Genomic DNA, 18,799 nt, shown 5'->3' on the forward strand with positions numbered 1-18,799 from the left:
TAGATTGTGTTACTTCACTGTTATTTTTGGTACGATGATGATGCGAACTACTGTTGTTTGAATGTGTTCCATGTTTACGCTTATGTGTTGTGGAAGATGATGTATCATCCTTGTGAATCTGATAATCTGTTTTTTGGGGATTCGTTTTTTGTATATCACTTTTTGATGGTTGAGTTGTCCGTGTTTGTTGTTTCCTTTGGGGAATTGAATATTGAAAACCTTCGAATGATGTAGATTCATTTTTAGTCGAAGTTAATGATGGATCAAAAATTGGAGACCGCCTTTCAAATTTGTTTAACTCTGATGGAACATGTTCCCATGGATCTAATTCAAGAATTTTTGGTTCATTTGAAAACCCAAGATTTCTTGATTGACCATTAACACGATTGTATTTATTAGGATTTTGCAGTATATGTGTTGTTCTTCTAAAAACAGGTGGGTAATATAAATTCTGTGGATTTCGCTTTTTCTGGATTGTTGGTTGATTTTTGTGAAAATAATGAAATATTTCATGAAACCCATTTAAGGGAGAACAACTTAATGCAATTGATAGAAGAATAAATGTGAGAAAAATTAGAACACATAAACCAACTACAAACATTCAGTTTTTGCCATTTTCTTTTTGTCACAATTTTTTATGCCATAGAAAAATAATGGTTATTTTAACAATTAACGTTTATCTTTACATTATATCTATAGGATATATAAACAGAGCATCATGGAATCATGCACTTTAACATAGCTCACATTTATTTAATTGGATAAATGATATAAAACATTTGTTCTTATGCTAAAACATTGTTGTGAATCTTTATTAAAAAAAAATTTCATTTTTTATTTAGTAAGCATTTGAATAATATCAGCGTATCCATTATTGGATGCATACATAATTGCTGTTTTGAATAATTTAAAAAAATTCCAAACATTTTCATGAAATATTAAATTATCAAAATAGACAAAAATTAAAATAAACAAATATCTTTAGCATTAATATCAATTCCTTTTTGCTTAACAAGTAATTTAACGATTTCTGTGTTACCACAACGAGCTGCATAAATAAGTTCTGTCCAAAATAATTAAAATAATTTCCAAATATTATATACAAATATTATATTTTCAAAATAAACATTTAATAAAATTAATAAATATCCTTGGCATTAATATCAATTCCTTTTTGCTTAACAAGTAATTTAACGATTTCTGTGTGATAAAAACGAGCTGCATTATTAAATGCTGTTCGCAATGATTATAAAGGATTTCATTAATTATTTTGAAATATCATATTATTAAAAGAAATTTTAAATGAAATAAATAAATATTTTTAATATTAACATCAATTTTCTCTTGTTCAAGAAGTAATTTAACTGTTTCTATGTGACCATTTCGAGATGCCCAAATAAGAGCTGTATCAAATATTTTCAATAATTTCCAAAATTTATTTTGAAACATTAAATTAATGTTGAAAAAATTATATATAATAAATATATATCTTTTGCATTGATATTGATTCCTTCTTTTTCTAAAAGTAATTTAACGATTTCTGCATAACCTTGAGAAGATGCCCATATAAGTGCAGTGGAAAATATTTTATATAATTACCAAATATTATTTTGAAACATCAAATTAATAAATTGAATTTTAAATAAAACAAAAATATATCTTTAGCATTAATATCAATTCCTTCTTGTTCAAGAACTAATTTAACAATTTCTGTATAATCAAATTGAGATGCTCTCATAAGTGCTGTATCAAATAATTTAAATAATTTCCAAATATTATTTTGAAATATCAAATTATCAACACAAATCTTAAATAAAACAAATAAATATCTTTAGCATTAATATCAATTCCTTCTTGTTCAAGAAGTAATTTAACTATTTCTGTATAACCATTTAAAGATGCTTTAATAAGTGCTGTTTTAAATAATTTAAATAATTTCCAAATATTATTTTGAAAATTTAAATAATTAAAATAAATATTAAATAAAACAAATAAATATCTTTAGCATTAGTATCAATTCCTTCTTGTTCAAGAATTAATTTAACTATTTCTGTATGACCATTTTCAGATGCATATATAAGTGCTGTATTAAATAATTCAAATAATTTCCAAATATTATTTTGAAATATCAAATTATCAACACAAATCTTAAATAAAGCAAATAAATATCTTTAACATTTACATCAATTTCTTTTTGGTCAAGAATAAATTTAACAAGTTCAAAATTTTCTGATTCTATAGATTTAAGCAAAATATCCATAGGAATATTATTATTTTTGAGGAAATGTTTTACAAGATATAAGTTTCCTATTCTTACACACTCATTGATAGTAAAATCATCAATATCCAGACCTTCTTTTTCTAAAAACGAAAGAATTTCATAACTTCCATTGATGATACACAAATAACCTAAGTCATTAATATTTTGGTACATTTCATCATTTTGCTGGTCGCGAAATAAATATGATAATGAACGTCTATATATTATTGAATTATTTTGAATATTTTCACTAAATTTTTCTAATTCTTTTTCATAAATATATTTAAAGACATCATTTCGATGATATTCAATTGCTGCTCCATATGAACCATAAAATGATGAATGATTTTGTTCACATAAATGAATAATTGCAATGTTTCCTCCTGCAACTGCATATTTACCTGTGTTATATACTTCAGCACCATTCATAAGCAAATATTTAAAACATTTTATCGATCCAAAAAATGCTGCATAATCAATTAATGAAACATTTTCTTGATTTATAAAATCACATCTTTCATAAAGTGATGGTTCAATTGTTTGATTAACATCAAAATCTTTTTGTGATATTATTTCTTGAAGTTTTTCTATTTCATCATTTCGAATTATTTTTGCAATTTCATTTGGATTATGCCCTTCTTTAACATATTTCTTATGAAGCTCAAAATTATTCTGTGAAAGTTTTTCATAATTTTTTATAAATGATCTTTCAATTGGATCATGTATCACAAAAGCAAATCTAGAATTTCTGCATTGTTTGATTTCTTTATTTTCTTTATATTGCGCAAAATATTTTGATTTAATATTTTTTGTTATATCTTTATCAATTAAATTTCTTTCAATCATGTTCTCTATAAGATAAAATGCTTCATGAGTACTAATTTTTGTTGTGTGATTGATAAAAAAGTCGATGATTTTATAATTATTTTTACAAGTTTTTTCTTCTTTCTTTTGAATCGTTTCAAAATAATGTAAGTAAAAATTGAAACTTGAACTTGTTATATTCTTTTGAGATGAAATTGAATAATAAGTCAAATAACTTATTATAAAATTAAAAGAATACGAAAATATTGGATCATATAAATTCATTGTTTTTTGAACTGATGATTCAAAATTTTCTTCTGATAAATTAAATATGATTTGTTCAAGCAAGATAAGTTTTTCCATTTCTGGGTCATTCCCTTCTCTCTTTTTGAAAAAAATACGATTCCTATTGTTAGAGTACATATTTAAAAAAGTGATCTAACAAATATATAAACGTGCTTCTAATATTAAAATTTAAAAACACAAATATTAAAATATAAAAAAATTATCATAATATAAATTAAGAATGTAACTTCATACTAATGTAAGGAAACATATTTGATAATTTTTTATATTAATCAATGATTAAAAAAAAAAATCTAAAATACAATTTACAATTAAAATTTAATAAAAATTATATACTTTTATATAATATTTAATTAAACGAAAATTCCCAACAATTTTTTAGCGTTTTCTTTACACTTTTCATCACCATTTTCCGCCGCCATTTGTAGTAATCTTTTAACTCCATTTATTTTGACCAAAAAGTCCTTCTGTTCTTGCTGACATACAGTCAACACAACTATTAACAAATCCACGAATTCATACAACAAATTTAATGACAATTCTGTTAATTTGACCACTTCATTAATTATTTTAAAAGCGATTACAATCATTTTACTTCTAATTTCTATGTTATCTATTTTTAATAAAGAAGTACAACATTCGACAACTGAAACAATGAAAGATAAATTTGGTTTATCATCATCCGAAGTTTCCATCATTACTTCAGACGCAGAATCCACAACATCAGTCAATGTTAAAGTATAATTTAATATTAAATTTGGATAATAAAATAAAATGGAACTAATTGTATCAAGTGTCGCAGGCATTATTTGTTGAGACAAATCAGGATTAGCCAATAAAATCAAACAATGTTCGATAAATGTCGGAACAAATTTAGAGATATCAAATCTTCGTATGATAAATGTTAAACAATTTAATGCGGATATAACTTCATTAAAGTTATTACCTTCGATAAGTTTATTATTAATAACTTCTAATGTAGTTTGTAAAAATGGTAAAAAGTTTTGATTCAAAACTACACTTAAAACTCCTATTAAATGTAATCCTGCTGAAGATGAAAAGGTATTAATTGCCGCCAAAGAAATTTGAAAAATTTGTTTGAAGTCAATTAAATTCATATCCATTTTTTCACATGAATGAATTAATATCGATGAAAGTAAATCTAATGAAAAAGATAAAACTTCATCATTTGGACATTTCTCTAAAAATATCGAAGTAAATTGTATAACATAAGGTAATATTGATAAACATAAATCTGGATCAGCCATTATACGTATATAAGAGATTAAAAATTCGATTAAAGTTATTGATAAAAATGAATTTTCATATGATGCTATCATTGATATAATTGATGGTAATAAAGGTGAAATATTTACAAGTGTTGTAAGTTCTAATAAAGCTTCAGATGCATTATGAACTAATATTTCATCATTACTTGATAATGCCTTTAAACATATCTCAATATATTCACTTGGATTATTTAAATATTTCACTATTTCTATCAGAATTAATATTCCATAATTCATGATGCGTGGAATCGGACTTTGAAGTGATATTTTTGTGACTTGTAAAGATAATTCAAGAATAAATTCAATGACGTTTTTGTTTTTAGTTAATAATAATGAATATATCGAATGAAGTGTTATTATGATGTTATCTTTGTTTTGTTGAATAAAATTAAATAAAAACTTACAACAATCTTCAGGACATACACGACAATATGAGATAATTGCGGTATATGAAGCTGATGTTAAACTCCATTCTTCTTCAGGAAAACAATTTTCTCGTTTATCTTCAATTAGAATTTGAAAAAATAATGGAATCATTTGCATATAACTATTTAATATAAACTGATGTGAATTGTTTTTATGACTTTGCTCTGTTTTCGATAATGTAATACAAAAGCGTAAAATGTTAAGCGTTAAATTAGAATTAATGCTTTTATAATTAAGTAATAAATTATATGAAATTTCAATAATTTGTGTGAAATTTTGGAGATATGAATAACATTTAGGTACAATCTCTGACCATAAAAGAAAACATGAATCAGAGAGAAGTGGAACCGTGGTAAAATGAAGAAGATTTAGAAGATAAAATTGTGGATTTTCTGATAGAATTTGGAAAAACTCATTTTTGAAATCGGAAAAAATTGGAAGACAAACGCCACGACTAAAGTCAGATGTGGTTTCAAGACACATGTACTGAAATATTGAGCGGAATATAAATTGTTTTTGCTCAAAACTAAGATAAAGATCATTTGTAATGATTTCTAAGGCCATAACAGAACATACTATTAATGGCTCAGGCGAATTGTTTTGAATTGAAACAATAAGTTGATTAAGATCAGGACATGCTGGATTAGCATGGAGTCGAAAAATTGCAAAACGTCCATATGATACAGCAGCATGAAAACGGACATTTTCATTTGGGTGGTTAAATAAGTTATAAAGTGTGGCAACTATAGCGTCCAATAAAGTTTCATTAAAAATTGCAATTGGATTTCCATGAAGCGGGATTTTAGATGGAAGAACTTTGCGTAATAAAATTATTGCGAGGTTTAATGCCGACTCATGAAGCTTATTTGAATTTATTGCGTTTAATAAATACTCTAAATAAATCGGTGGACTTTCTTGATAAAGTTTAATAAATATTTGATCTGCTTGCTGAGAGGTACCATTTGGGTTATATGAATTTAGAGCAAGAATTATTTGATCAAATTCCATAATTTTTGCGATTTTAGCTCTCGACCAGAAACGAAAACGTTTATTTTCTAATGGGGTGCCTTATATTACAACGTTGAGACTTAACGGCTGATAAATGAAAAATTATGGTTTTATCTTATTCACAATCAAAGATAAATCAATTTTAACTATGGTATTAAAATTTAATTTTATAATAAGTATTATGTTTCAAATTTAAACATTTTCAAGTTTGTTTTCAATAAGAAATGACAAGAAAAACATTGGCTTTGCTTTAATCATAAATGTAAACTATTGTAAAATTTCTTCCTCAATATTCGGTTTAATTCAATTGAAATCTATCGTATATAAATAATCGAATGGATTGGTTCAGATCCAAACAATCAACCTTCAAACCAATGAAGAAATTCTTTTCCAACCCTAAGCGCCAAGCACTACAACAGCATGCAATGGATACTCTCGGATTCGGAAATATGAAAGAAGCTGTTCAACTTCCAGAAGGAGAAGATCTTAATGAATGGCTTGCTGTTAATGTTGTGGATTTCTACAAACAACTATCAATGCTCTATGCAACAGTCACTGAATTTTGTACTCCAGAAACATGTCCACAAATGACAGCTGGTCCTGGCTACAAATACCTTTGGTCAGATGGTCGTTCTAAACCAAGGGAAGTTCCTGCATGTGAATATATTAGACTCCTCTTTGAATGGGTTGAAAATCAACTTGATGATGAAACAATATTCCCATCTATGATAGGCGTTTCTTTCCCAAAGAACTTTGAATCAATCGTTAAAAACATAATGAAGAGGTTATTCCGAATTTATGCACATTGCTATTATCATCATTTGGAAAACTTCAAAGAATTGGGAACAATGGTGCACTTGAACACATCCTTTAAACAGTTTATATACTTCACAAAAGAATTTAACTTGATACCACAAGAACAACTTGATCCACTGAAAGACATAATTGATGGAATTTTGAAAGGTTAAAAGTGGCCTTTGTTTTACTTTTTTCTTTAATATTTTTGTTTTTTACTATATATTCTTACAAATTAGTTAGTGTTGATCAAAGAAAAAGGTTGAGAAAATTGGTCAGCATTTTTGCTTTTGTTTAAAGTGAGTATCTTCTTAAGTATAAATACAAGCATGCAAGGTAGTGTATTAAACAGTGGGATTTAATTGTTTTTCTCATATATTTGGAAACACTCAACATAGATATTAACACAAAATATTTATATAACATGAAATTGATTCATCACAGTGTTTTTATTAGAAAATAAAAATATATCTTTATTTGATATATTTAAAAGTTTGAGTTTTTTTCTAAAAGTATAATATAAAAACATCATACAAGAAGTTTAACAATATCAATGTTACCGCTTTCTGATGCTATTGCAAGTGCATTATTAAATATGTAAAACAAACTCCAAAAATGATGAAATTTAAATTTAGTATTTTAATACTAAAAATTATATTAAAAAAAAAATCAAATCAATCGCTTGCGTACATTTCAACAAAAAATCCAATTTTTACCTTTTTTTTACAAATATGTTACTCTTTAGTATATTTATTATTATACATAAAAGAAGCGAGTTCATATGAAAGACAATTTCTCATATATCTTCAATATATAATTGTCTTTACCAAATAATGTCAAACAACCATCCTCTTCACGAAATATTTTGAATCATTACCACATATTATTTGAACCATTAAGATATCAAAATAAGCGTTCAATGAAAGAAAAGTAATGAGTAAGGATTAATTTAGCAGCTGGTGCACCAAACCGGACCTGAATGTATCACACTAGTCACTTTTCTCGAAAAAGTAAAAAGTTCATTTTACACTTTTTGTAAAATAAACAAATATTGTGATTGCATCAAAAAAGTGAAAAGAATCGGACATTTGATATGAAAAATACTGTTCGCCAGTTTAATAATTTTTGTGTACTTTATTTCGGCCGTTAAGCAAAAGGCTTCATTTTTTGTTGTTCCCCGGTTTATCTCATTTATGTTTTAGCTAACACAGTTTCTACTTAAAAAGGCAAGAAAATTTTATGTATTAGATTCCATTTTTTTAAAAGTTATTCATAATTACGTAATGAAGAGCTTCTGATGCTGGAATTCTTTGAAAAGGATTTAGACAAAGCATTTGTGAAATCAGGTTGACTAACAGTGGGTCTGTATTCTTATTATTTTGTTGCAAAAGCAATTCTATCCTATATTTGGTCTCATTAAACGTTTCACCAACGATTCTTTTTATACGATTGAGGGTACAGTATTCGTCTCTTTCTAAAAACAAAGGCTTTCTAAAGATCATCTCAGCGATGATGCATCCCATACACCAGATTTCTGATGAAAATGTATACAGTGCATCTGGATTTTCAATGAGTTCTGGTGCTCGATAAAGCAACGGTACATAATTATGTGCACCACCGAATTTTACATAGTGGAATGAAGATATTTTAATATTGTTATTTTCATCGATAAAAATTGTTGCTGGGCTTAAGTTACAATGAAGAAGTTGGTTGGAGTGAAAGGTATACAAACATGAAAGCATTTGACGTGCATAATGTTTGATTTGTTCAGGACGTAGTTCACTCATAAGGTAAAACTGACATATATTGACAGGAATTTGCTCATATTCTATAAAAAATTTCCCATTATTGTATTGAACATTGAATCTAATAATGTTTGGATCATTGAATTTAGCCAAAATACAAAATGCAGAAATTGTTTGCATATCTTCATTGCTTATGTTGTTTTCATTTGTGAATGTGTGATTTGAAAAAGACAAGTTAATCATTTATATTAAAATTTGACGTTCATCTCTACAAAAAGTAAAAAATATAAAAGTGACTAAGCATTTCAATTACGCTTGCATGGGACACCCCAAAAGATAAATTATTTTACCTCACATTTCCGAAATTGTTCTAATGTCCAACAAGCTCCAAGAAGCATTCGTAGCATTCATTAATACATTTGAAGGACATGGAATTAAATGCGAAGATTTTAATTCTTTGTTTGGTGGCGTTGCCATTGTCGGCTTATTTCAATATTTACAAGGAATTCCAATTAACACTGAAGTAATCCAAACAGCAGTTGCCAAAAATGATTGGTTTCCAAGGCTCAAAGAAATCAGAGCTGTTTATACAAAATTAAATGAAATATTTAAAGGCACACAAACCATCGAAGTTACTGCCATTGTCAGAAGAAATGATGCGACCCAACTCGAATCTCTTCTTCGGCTTCTTGTTTTGTATGCATTTCAGTCACCAAAGAAGGATGAAGTTGAACAAAATATCAAAACCTTACCATCTGATATTCAAGAAACGCTCAAATCGCTCCAATCTTCCACTCCATCGTCCCTTTCATCCAGCACTACCACCACACCCACGAAAACGCCCACCAAACCCAAATCCACAGATCTTTCGTCATCACAAATTGTTCATTCTGATGTCGCTGACACAGAAATTCGTGAACTTAAGTCACAAATCGAAACTTTACAGAAATCTAACAGCCAACTCAAACAAGAAAATGAAAAACTCAAATCACAGATCAAAGAATTAGAAGACTCATTCGAGATAATCGATGACAAAATCATTGCTAAGACTGCGCAGATGAATGCCGAACTTTTTACCCTTGAAGTAGCCAATAAATCCAAAGAAGAAAAGAAGCAACAACTCCTTAACACGCAAAAGCAACTTGAAACACTTCAGAAAGAAATTGACGAAGCGAAATCGAAAGCCAAATCACTTGAAACAGAAGTTTCATCACAAGATAGCACTGGTACGAATTATTCTGTTCTCACTGAGCGTTTACAAGAACTACGAATTGATCCACAGCAACAACTTGTTACCGAATTACAAAACAAAATTAAGGCTCTCGGAAAGAGAATTAGAGCCGACAAAGCACAGAAACAGTTACTGGAGGCGAAACTCGCCGGAAAACAAGGAATAATTGTGCTGGAGGAGAGAAGAGAAATGCTGAAGCAGATGAAGGAAATTAATGAGAAAAGAAGACAAAGAGCAAAAATGGCATTGAGAGGAGAATTGAGAACAATGAGAATCGAGGCTTTCCAGAAGGAAATGCAGACAATTGTCTAAAGATATTTTTAAACATCGATTTCTTTAACAGTCGAATTGAATAAGAAACGATCAAATTTTTCACAAATATGTTTGAATGAAAGACGATAAATTATGTGATGGGAAATATGTTTCGGCGTCTTACAGTGAATCCAAGCAAATTTAGACTTAACAAATGTGTTAATGGAATACCCTATGCAAGGCCATTTGGAAAGTTGCATTTAAAAGAGTATAATTTGTTATATTATAAAAATGAATTTCAATTTCCATTTTTATTTTGTGCTTACATTAAAGATTATAACAAGAGCTGGTTAAATAATAATACTATCATATAAAATAATAATACTATCATATAAAAATAATACTATCATATAAAATAAATGCATACCTCATGCGATTAAAAAATGATATTATGGAAGAATATATGTGAATATTTAAAGCTACTTTTAATGAAAAACTGTTTCAGTTTGTAGTTCTGGACGCTTCGAGTGATGCATCTTTAAGAGCAGCAACAAGTGCTGTCATTTCTTCTTCATTGCATGTAAAATTGATTGAGTCACCACCCTCGAGATTAAGTTTAATGAAAAACAAAGGAGCTAAAATGGAACCGCTTTCAGAATTTGATACATTGTAATCAAGTCTCCATTCACATCCAATAATACGTGGGTAAGTAAATCCTACATTAGCTAATTTAGCCCTTAAGAGATCTACATTTGCCTTGTATAAATCTAAAATATAATTTACAGATGCATCTGGAATTCCATTATGTTGGAGAATCGGCTTAAGAGAATCAGGAGAAGAAGCTTGACGTACAAAAATTGCAATCAACGTGGCAAAACCAATTTGTGCTTTGCTTTCTGCTTCATTCAAATCAGACTCGGTTTCTTGATTTACAAAAGATTTGAAAGTAAGATCTACAATTTTCTTGATAGTTTTTTCATCAAACTTTGATAATGATTTTAGTGCAGCTGCATTAGAAGGAGACAAAGTCGATCCCATTCTAATATGAACAGACCTTGTCAAAAACATTTATATCAAATTTTTAACTATGCACACAATTCCACTTGCGATTAATAAAAGCAACATTGTGTTTTATTAGCTGGCCATAGTATCAGTTCCAGCTCCATAATCCTGTTGCATACAATTGGACTTAATGCAGAAAAAAGTACTATAAATTTATAATTGTATCACTAAGTAAAATAAAATTAACATAAAATAATTTTTTTATCATCGAAAAATATAGCAAGCTGGCATAACACAATAAATGAATCTAAGGATTTATACTTTGAAATCCAAATAAAAATAATTTCACATAGCATGTCACTTTAAAAAAAAAAGAGCTATTATTGACTTTATTTAATAGCATTTTCAAGAAGTTCAATAATTTCAGTGTTTCCTTTATCTTTTGCAATTTCAAGTGCAGTTTTCAATAAAGTAAATAAACATGAATTATATATTTGAAACCCAAAATTGTAAATATAAGCACACAATAAGAGATATATTCATTTATAGCATTAAGATTAATGTCATCATGTTTAAGAAGTGCTTTAATTATCTCAACATTTTCACGTTCAGTAGCAAATAAAAGTGCTGTTTGGAACTTTATGAATAAATTCCAAATTTTAATGTAAAATATTAAATTATTGAAATAAGCCATAATTAAAATTAAGAAACATCTCTAGCATTTATATCAATTCCTTCTTGTTCAAGAAGGAGTTTAGCAGCTTCAGTGTGATTTTTTGCACAGGAAGACATAAGAGGAGTCCAAAATATTTATTATATATTCCAAATATTATATTGATATCAGAAACTATTTAATTAATTTTCATATGTACAAAACAAATATCTTTTACATTAATATCAATTCCTTCTTGTTCAAGTAATATTTTAACAATTTCTATATTACCAAAAAAGGATGCACAAATAAGTGGAGTATTAAACAATTTTATGAAATTTGAAAATAATTTATCAAATAATAAATTATTAAAATAATCATTAAAATAATAATAAAAATATCTTTAGAATTAATATCTATACCTTTTTGCTCAAGAAGTAATTTAAAGATGTTTGTATATCCATATTCAGATGCAATATGAATAGCTTTCCTAAATAATTTGAATTATTTCCAAATTTTATTTTTAAATATTAAATTTCTTGAATTAACTTTAATCAATTCAATAAAACATCTTTAGCATTTATATTTATACCTTTTTGATCAAGAAAATATTTCACAAGTTCAATATTTCCTGAAGATGTTGAGTAAGCTATAATATTACTTGGGATTTCTGTTTTTTCCATAAAATATTTAGAAAGATAAAGGTTTCCGTTACTTGCTGCTGTATTAAACATTGATTCATTAATATTTATTCCTTCATCTAGTAAAAATGAAAGAATTTCATAATTATCAAAAAAAACGCATTTCATTCCTAAATCAGTTAGATCAGGTACTTCAATTATCTTATTATTATACAAATATTTAAAGATATCATTTCGATGAAATTCAATTGCTGCTTCATATGAACTATATTTTAATGAATGATTTTGTTCACATAAATGAATTATTTCAGTATTTCCTCCTGCGATTGCATATTTACCTGTGCTTTCTAATTTTGCTCCATTCAACATCAAAAATTTAAAACATTTAATTGATCCAAAAAATGCTGCATAATCAATCAATGTAACATGATTATAGTTAACAAATGAACATTTCTCATAAAGTGATGGAATAATTCGTTGATTAAAATCAAAGTTCGCTTGTGATGATATTTCTTGAAGTTTTTCGATTTCATCATTTCGAATTATTTTAGCAAGTTCATTTGGATTAATTCCTTCATGCATTAATTTCTGATGAAGTTCCCAATCATTCTGAGAAAGGTCATTGATGTTTTCTACAAGATTTTTCCAAAACAAACTTTTGTTTTCATAATCAAAAAATTCATCCATCATTGGTGTTTTGTTTTTTATTGAGTTTGCTGTTTTTTCAATTCTATATTGTGCAAAATAAATTGAATTCTTACTTTTTATTATATCTGATGATATTAAGTTTTCTTCATACATACTCCAAAGAAGATAATTTGCTCCATTTTTAGAAAAGAAATGACATATAACATAAAGAAAAATTTCTATAATATCAATGCCTTTTTCATTAATATGTTTTCTTAATTCTTTTAAAAAAAGCAAAAGCTGATTTTTATCATATCCTGTAGAGCAATAAAAAGAAAAGGCAATTCTGCATATATTAAGAGAAAAAGAATATGGATTTGTTTTATCAAATAATGAAATGATTTTATGAATTGATGAATCGATGCCTTCTTTTACAGAATTAAAAATAATATGTTCAAGAGATAAAATTGTGCTAAGGTTTTGCTGTGACATTTAAAAAATGACATGTCATATATACAATTTTTTATATTCTATGGTCATATAGAATTATTTGAATCACCAAAAATTGAAAGAGAGAATGACAGTGAATGTCATTTTTTCTTTCAAAATTTCTATGACATGTTCTAAGGTTGCTGTAGCTTCACATAGTGTAAGAAAAGAGAAAGTATTAATGGTCAAGATAATGATTGCAATGGTTTTAAATCGCGATTATTATTGAAAAGGTGTAAACTACATGGAATATAGAAGAAGCAGTACTTTTTCTTTCCAAATCATTCATATCAAATGTTATCTTAATTTAATTGAAGAATAATAAAAAACGAATTAAACTATTATAAAAAATTTCAACTCGCATAAGCAAATTAAAAATTGGTTAAGCTAATGATTTTGCTGAATTACAACAAAAAATTGCAGAACCGAATCAATTCTCAATAAATTTAAACTCAATTGGTTATTTTTGATTAAGATGCTATCTAGCATGTTTTTTGGCTTGATTTTACGTTTGGATCGATGATAATTTAAATTAGTAAAATTTATACATAAAAGCAATTATTTCATTTGAATTTTTTCCGATGCCATCTACTAAAACTTATTCATATAACATTGTGGAACATATTTATTCTTCTTATTAATAAAGAATAACATAATTTCATCATATTTGAATTGAGGATCATTTAATCGCCCTTCCAAAATATTATCAAATTTTTTACGAACGATACATATGGAAACCGATGATTTATATTGAAAATATCATAATAAAACGGTTAGTTTCCAATGTCGCACGAAGCACATGCAAACCTGAAAAATATTATGAATTTGCTTGAAGCATTTCCACCAGACACAGTACAATGTAGTAAACTTAGTGCGCTAAGGAATTTTTTGGATTCTCTTCTCAGTTTTTTCTTAATTAGCAAATCGAAAACTAGCTCAATTGAAATCAGGAATCATTACCTTAATCGCCTTGAAAGTACATGTCCAAAGATTGAAAGAATTCTTATCAGATATAAAGATTCTTTAGAATCTCTTGATGATGATGAATCAAAACGAAATGTCATTGCGTGTGGTGCATGTCTCTTTAACAGTCAAATTCCTTATAAATATTTTTCTACATGTGAAAAAGTTGCATTTTTATTGCTTAGCATTGGTGTAACTTTTGATCCCGATCAATATAATGTATTTTCTGAAATTCTTCCCAACACAGAAGAGTCACGAGTCTCTACCATTTTCCAACAATTATTATCAGGTGTTGATAATAAAGTATTTACATTATGGATCCATCATCTATCAGTCTTCATAATGTCAGATTCGTCAACGAAAATCGAAGATTCCTTTATCCTTAACTTTTTTGAGAATTCGGTTGAGAAGCAATATTCGTTATATGATAATGAGCAAGCGCGAGTATTAGTTCTTGGTTTTTTATCACGAAACACAAAACATGCATTACCCACAGTCATCAAATGTTTCACTGATTTTTTAAATCGACAATGGCGATATCCACGATTTGAAATTAAGCCAGCCATATTACTTCTCGTTAAGTTAATTAAAGAGTCATCCAGTCAATACATTGGTCAACTCTGTTTCCGCCAATTATGGTTTGGTACAAAGATACCCGAAAACTTAAGTTTCATATCGAACACATTTAATATGTATTCGAAGAATCCTATTGTATATATCAATTGGATTTTCTTATTTTATGACATTATGGTCTTAGATGATACATTATGGAGTAACATTTTAACAAAAGTCGAAGGTGAACATCTTGAAATTGTTAAACAATTTTCAGTATTTGCAGCGACTGATTTATTTCCGAGTTTCTTTGGGTTAAACAAGAAGAAATATTTAGAAATTAAATTCGATTTATCATCTACATGTTTATTATCATTATCACAACAAAATGGATTATTCATACAGAACTTATCATTATTCTTTGAGAAGCCATGGAGCTTTGCAAAAGCGTTAAATTATTTCGATTTATGTACACCAGTACAAATCCTTGATGAATTTACATTTGATTTACCTAATAAACCTAATAACTCAATGCCAATTGAAACAATGACCAAATTATTCTGTTGTAAGAGGCCACAATTATTTGGTTCGTTTTTATTAGCAATGAAATATTTAATTAAAGTTATTCCTCCAGTATTTCCATTCGATAATTCAAAGTTATTAACAGACGTTTTCTTAATGGAATTACTTCAAGGTTTAAATTCATTAGAAATTTTAGAATCGAAATTATTACTTGAAGCATTAATCGAAATTTTGAATGAACCTATAGTTAGGAAATCATTTCCATCGAATGTTTTTTCTTATTATCATCAAATTTGTATATGTTATTGTTGTTCGAATGATAATAATTTACAAATTTTAGCATTTAAAGGTATATGTAATTCAATAATATATGCATTTCCAGGATTTGAATATTCATCGACGGCATTTTTATGTTTATATAAGAACTTTTATAAGAACTTTGATATTAATTTAATATCAAATACATTTTCATCATTAATTACATTATATAAAACTTATCCAATGAATTTAAACTCATTAAAGAGTTATCTTGAAACACGATTTAAATCAAATGGATCATTCTTTAATTCACGAATTATACATCGTATTCTTAAAAAGAAGAAAATTGAACCCATTAAATCATATATTAAATTCTGTGAGAAATTTAATGATTCGAATGTCTATTTATCATTATTCCATTCATTAATTGAGTTACGATTATTACATGAAGATACAAATTCTATTATTAAATTCATTTTAAAAAATATTTCCATAATTAAGAAATGTGATTTTAATATTTTTACATTATTATTTACATTTTCTGATTTAACTAAAGATATATTACCATTAATTTCTAATTCATTATTAAATTTACAATTAGAAAAACCCGAATTAGAATTATTAATATCGAATATAATATCAACGCAAAATGATTGTGATTATAAATCAATAAATGATACATTATATAAGACATTAATTAAACCTGATAACATTGATTTACAAAAGCGATTTTTATCAGATAATTTACGTTATCCATATTATATGGGCATATATTTTGATTCATCATATATTAATCCATTTGACCTTAAAGAACATCCATTTACATTAATCACTGATGAGAATGTATTATATTCATCGATTAATGAAGGTAATAATATATTATTAACACAAACATCAGAATATTGTATATCGACAACTAATGTTCGTCAATATATTCAACCTCATAATCGTAGAGCTTCATCATTCTCTATCCCAATGTTTACTGCTATGCCACCATTAGATAGTGATGAAGTATGGCCCACAAAAGAAAGTTATAAATTAAAATGTTTCGAAGATATTACTGAAGAACAATCAGATGTAATACTTGCACGGATTCAAACTCCGGCACAAAATCAACAAAATTATTCAATATCTGCAGCATTTGATCAATTAGGAATTATCGAAAATGAAAATGTTCAAACTCCTTATCCACGATTAATTCAAACCAAGAATAACTTAAATAACATTAACTTATGTAAGAAAATATTCGATCAACATTTACGGAAACAAGAAACTATTAGTATTATATATATAAATATTGGTCAACATGATGAAGATAAAATTTTAAGTAATAATATACAAAACGTTTCAACAAAATTTTATAACTTCTTAAAACGAATCGGATTTTTAGTCGACTTAAATACACATATTGGATTTAATGGGAATTTGGATCTAACAAAGAATGAAACGTCGGTATATTTCGCAGATTATTTAATAGAAGTTATGTTTAATGTTGCGCCTTTAATAGGACAAAAGATGGAAAATGATGAAGTAATATTAGAAGAAAGAAAGAAAATCATTTCAAATAACTCAGTACATATTGTCTGGTGTGAAGATGACCAAACATTTAAACAGTTTTCATTGATTTCGATGTTAAATCATTTCCATATTGTAATATATCCTTTTGATGATAACTTTTATGCAGTTCAAGTTTATGCCAAAGATACAATGCCAAAATGCGCCGGAATGAATGGTACTAAAATTGTAAGTCAAGGAGCATTAGCTGGATATGTTCGATGTTTAGCTACAAGAGCTCAAGCTGTATCGAACTATAAAATGTTGGCAGAAAATGCTAAAATTAAGGAAAAAGTGACACTGGAACAAATTCATGAAATACCGATAGAAACAAGTGAACAACTTTTCGTATCGTCGCTTATATATGAGGAGTAAACGGTTATTTAATCTGGAAAAAAAAAATGTTTTATAACATGTGAACAACAATTAATAAATTTTTTATTTTGTGTATTCTTCTTCAGTATATTCTTCTTCGTCATAGTAATCAGAATAATCTGATACTGAGTAATATGATACACTTTCATCATCAAGTTCTAATGTTTTAAAATAATTTATTTCATTGTCTTTGGTTTCACGTACATTTTTAAGTAATAAATTTGCAATTGTATAATTTTTCATTTTATAAGCAATTGAAAATGTTGAATCAAATTATTAAAATAAACACCATCAAATTGTAGAAATTAAATTTTAATATGATATAAAAACATTTTTTGCATTAGTATCAATATCTTTTTGTCTTAAAAGTTTTCGAACTATTCCATAATGATTACATCGTGACACTTTTATAAGAACTGTATTAAATTTATGAAATAAATATAAAATTTTCTTTTGGAACAGAAAAAAAATCATATTAACAAGAAAACTTAAAAATAAATATCTTTACAATTAATATCGGTATTTTCATTTTCAACAAGAAATTTAACAACAGTATAAAATCCTTTTTCAGATGCTTCCATTAAAGCTGTATAAAATTAATTTGAAGAACGCCAAATAATAAAACAAAACAAAGAATTTTATATTTTAATATTATAACAATCAAAAAAATATCTTGATTATTTATTTCAAGATCTTTATGTTGAAGTAAGACTTTAACAGCTTCAACACTTCCATTTTCACAAGCAAATGCTAATGCAGAACAAAATCATATAAATAAATTCCAAATCAAAAAGAAAAATATCACAAAATAATTTATAATAACATTTCTTTCATTTAATAGTTTTGGATATTTTTTAAGTATATAATTTATAACTTCAACTGATCTCTTTGAACGAGCACTCATAAGAACTGTAAAAAACAAAATGAATAAATTCCAAAAATATCATAAAAACATCAAAACAAGAAAAAAAACTGGTAAAAAAACTAAAAAACATTAGGATTTGAAGCCTTACCATCTTTTTTTTAAGATAAATATTTAATGAATTCA

General features: G+C 26.8%; 3 protein-coding genes across 3 annotated transcripts; 2 read left to right on the forward strand and 1 right to left on the reverse strand.

Moving 5' to 3' along the window:
- Nucleotides 1-6,467: 6,467 nt before the first annotated feature.
- GO595_000223 (Mps1 binder-like protein) lies at nt 6,468-7,061 on the forward strand (the record flags this gene model as incomplete). Its single annotated transcript, XM_067915113.1, has 1 exon — nt 6,468-7,061. The coding sequence occupies one exon, from the start codon at nt 6,468-6,470 to the stop codon at nt 7,059-7,061; it is 594 nt and encodes a 197-aa protein (XP_067779678.1).
- A 1,945-nt stretch (nt 7,062-9,006) lies between these two features.
- GO595_000224 (uncharacterized protein) lies at nt 9,007-10,176 on the forward strand (the record flags this gene model as incomplete). Its single annotated transcript, XM_067915124.1, has 1 exon — nt 9,007-10,176. One exon carries the CDS (start codon nt 9,007-9,009, stop codon nt 10,174-10,176), a length of 1,170 nt encoding a protein of 389 aa, XP_067779679.1.
- Nucleotides 10,177-10,617: 441 nt separating this feature from the next.
- GO595_000225 (COMM domain-containing protein 3) lies at nt 10,618-11,154 on the reverse strand (the record flags this gene model as incomplete). Its single annotated transcript, XM_067915135.1, has 1 exon — nt 10,618-11,154. The coding sequence occupies one exon, from the start codon at nt 11,152-11,154 to the stop codon at nt 10,618-10,620; it is 537 nt and encodes a 178-aa protein (XP_067779680.1).
- Between the last annotated feature and the right edge of the window lie 7,645 nt (nt 11,155-18,799).

The sequence above is a fragment of the Histomonas meleagridis genome, assembly GCF_020186115.1.
Source record: "Histomonas meleagridis strain 2922-C6/04-10x chromosome Unknown contig_1, whole genome shotgun sequence".
NCBI classification, from domain to species: domain Eukaryota; phylum Parabasalia; order Tritrichomonadida; family Dientamoebidae; genus Histomonas; species Histomonas meleagridis.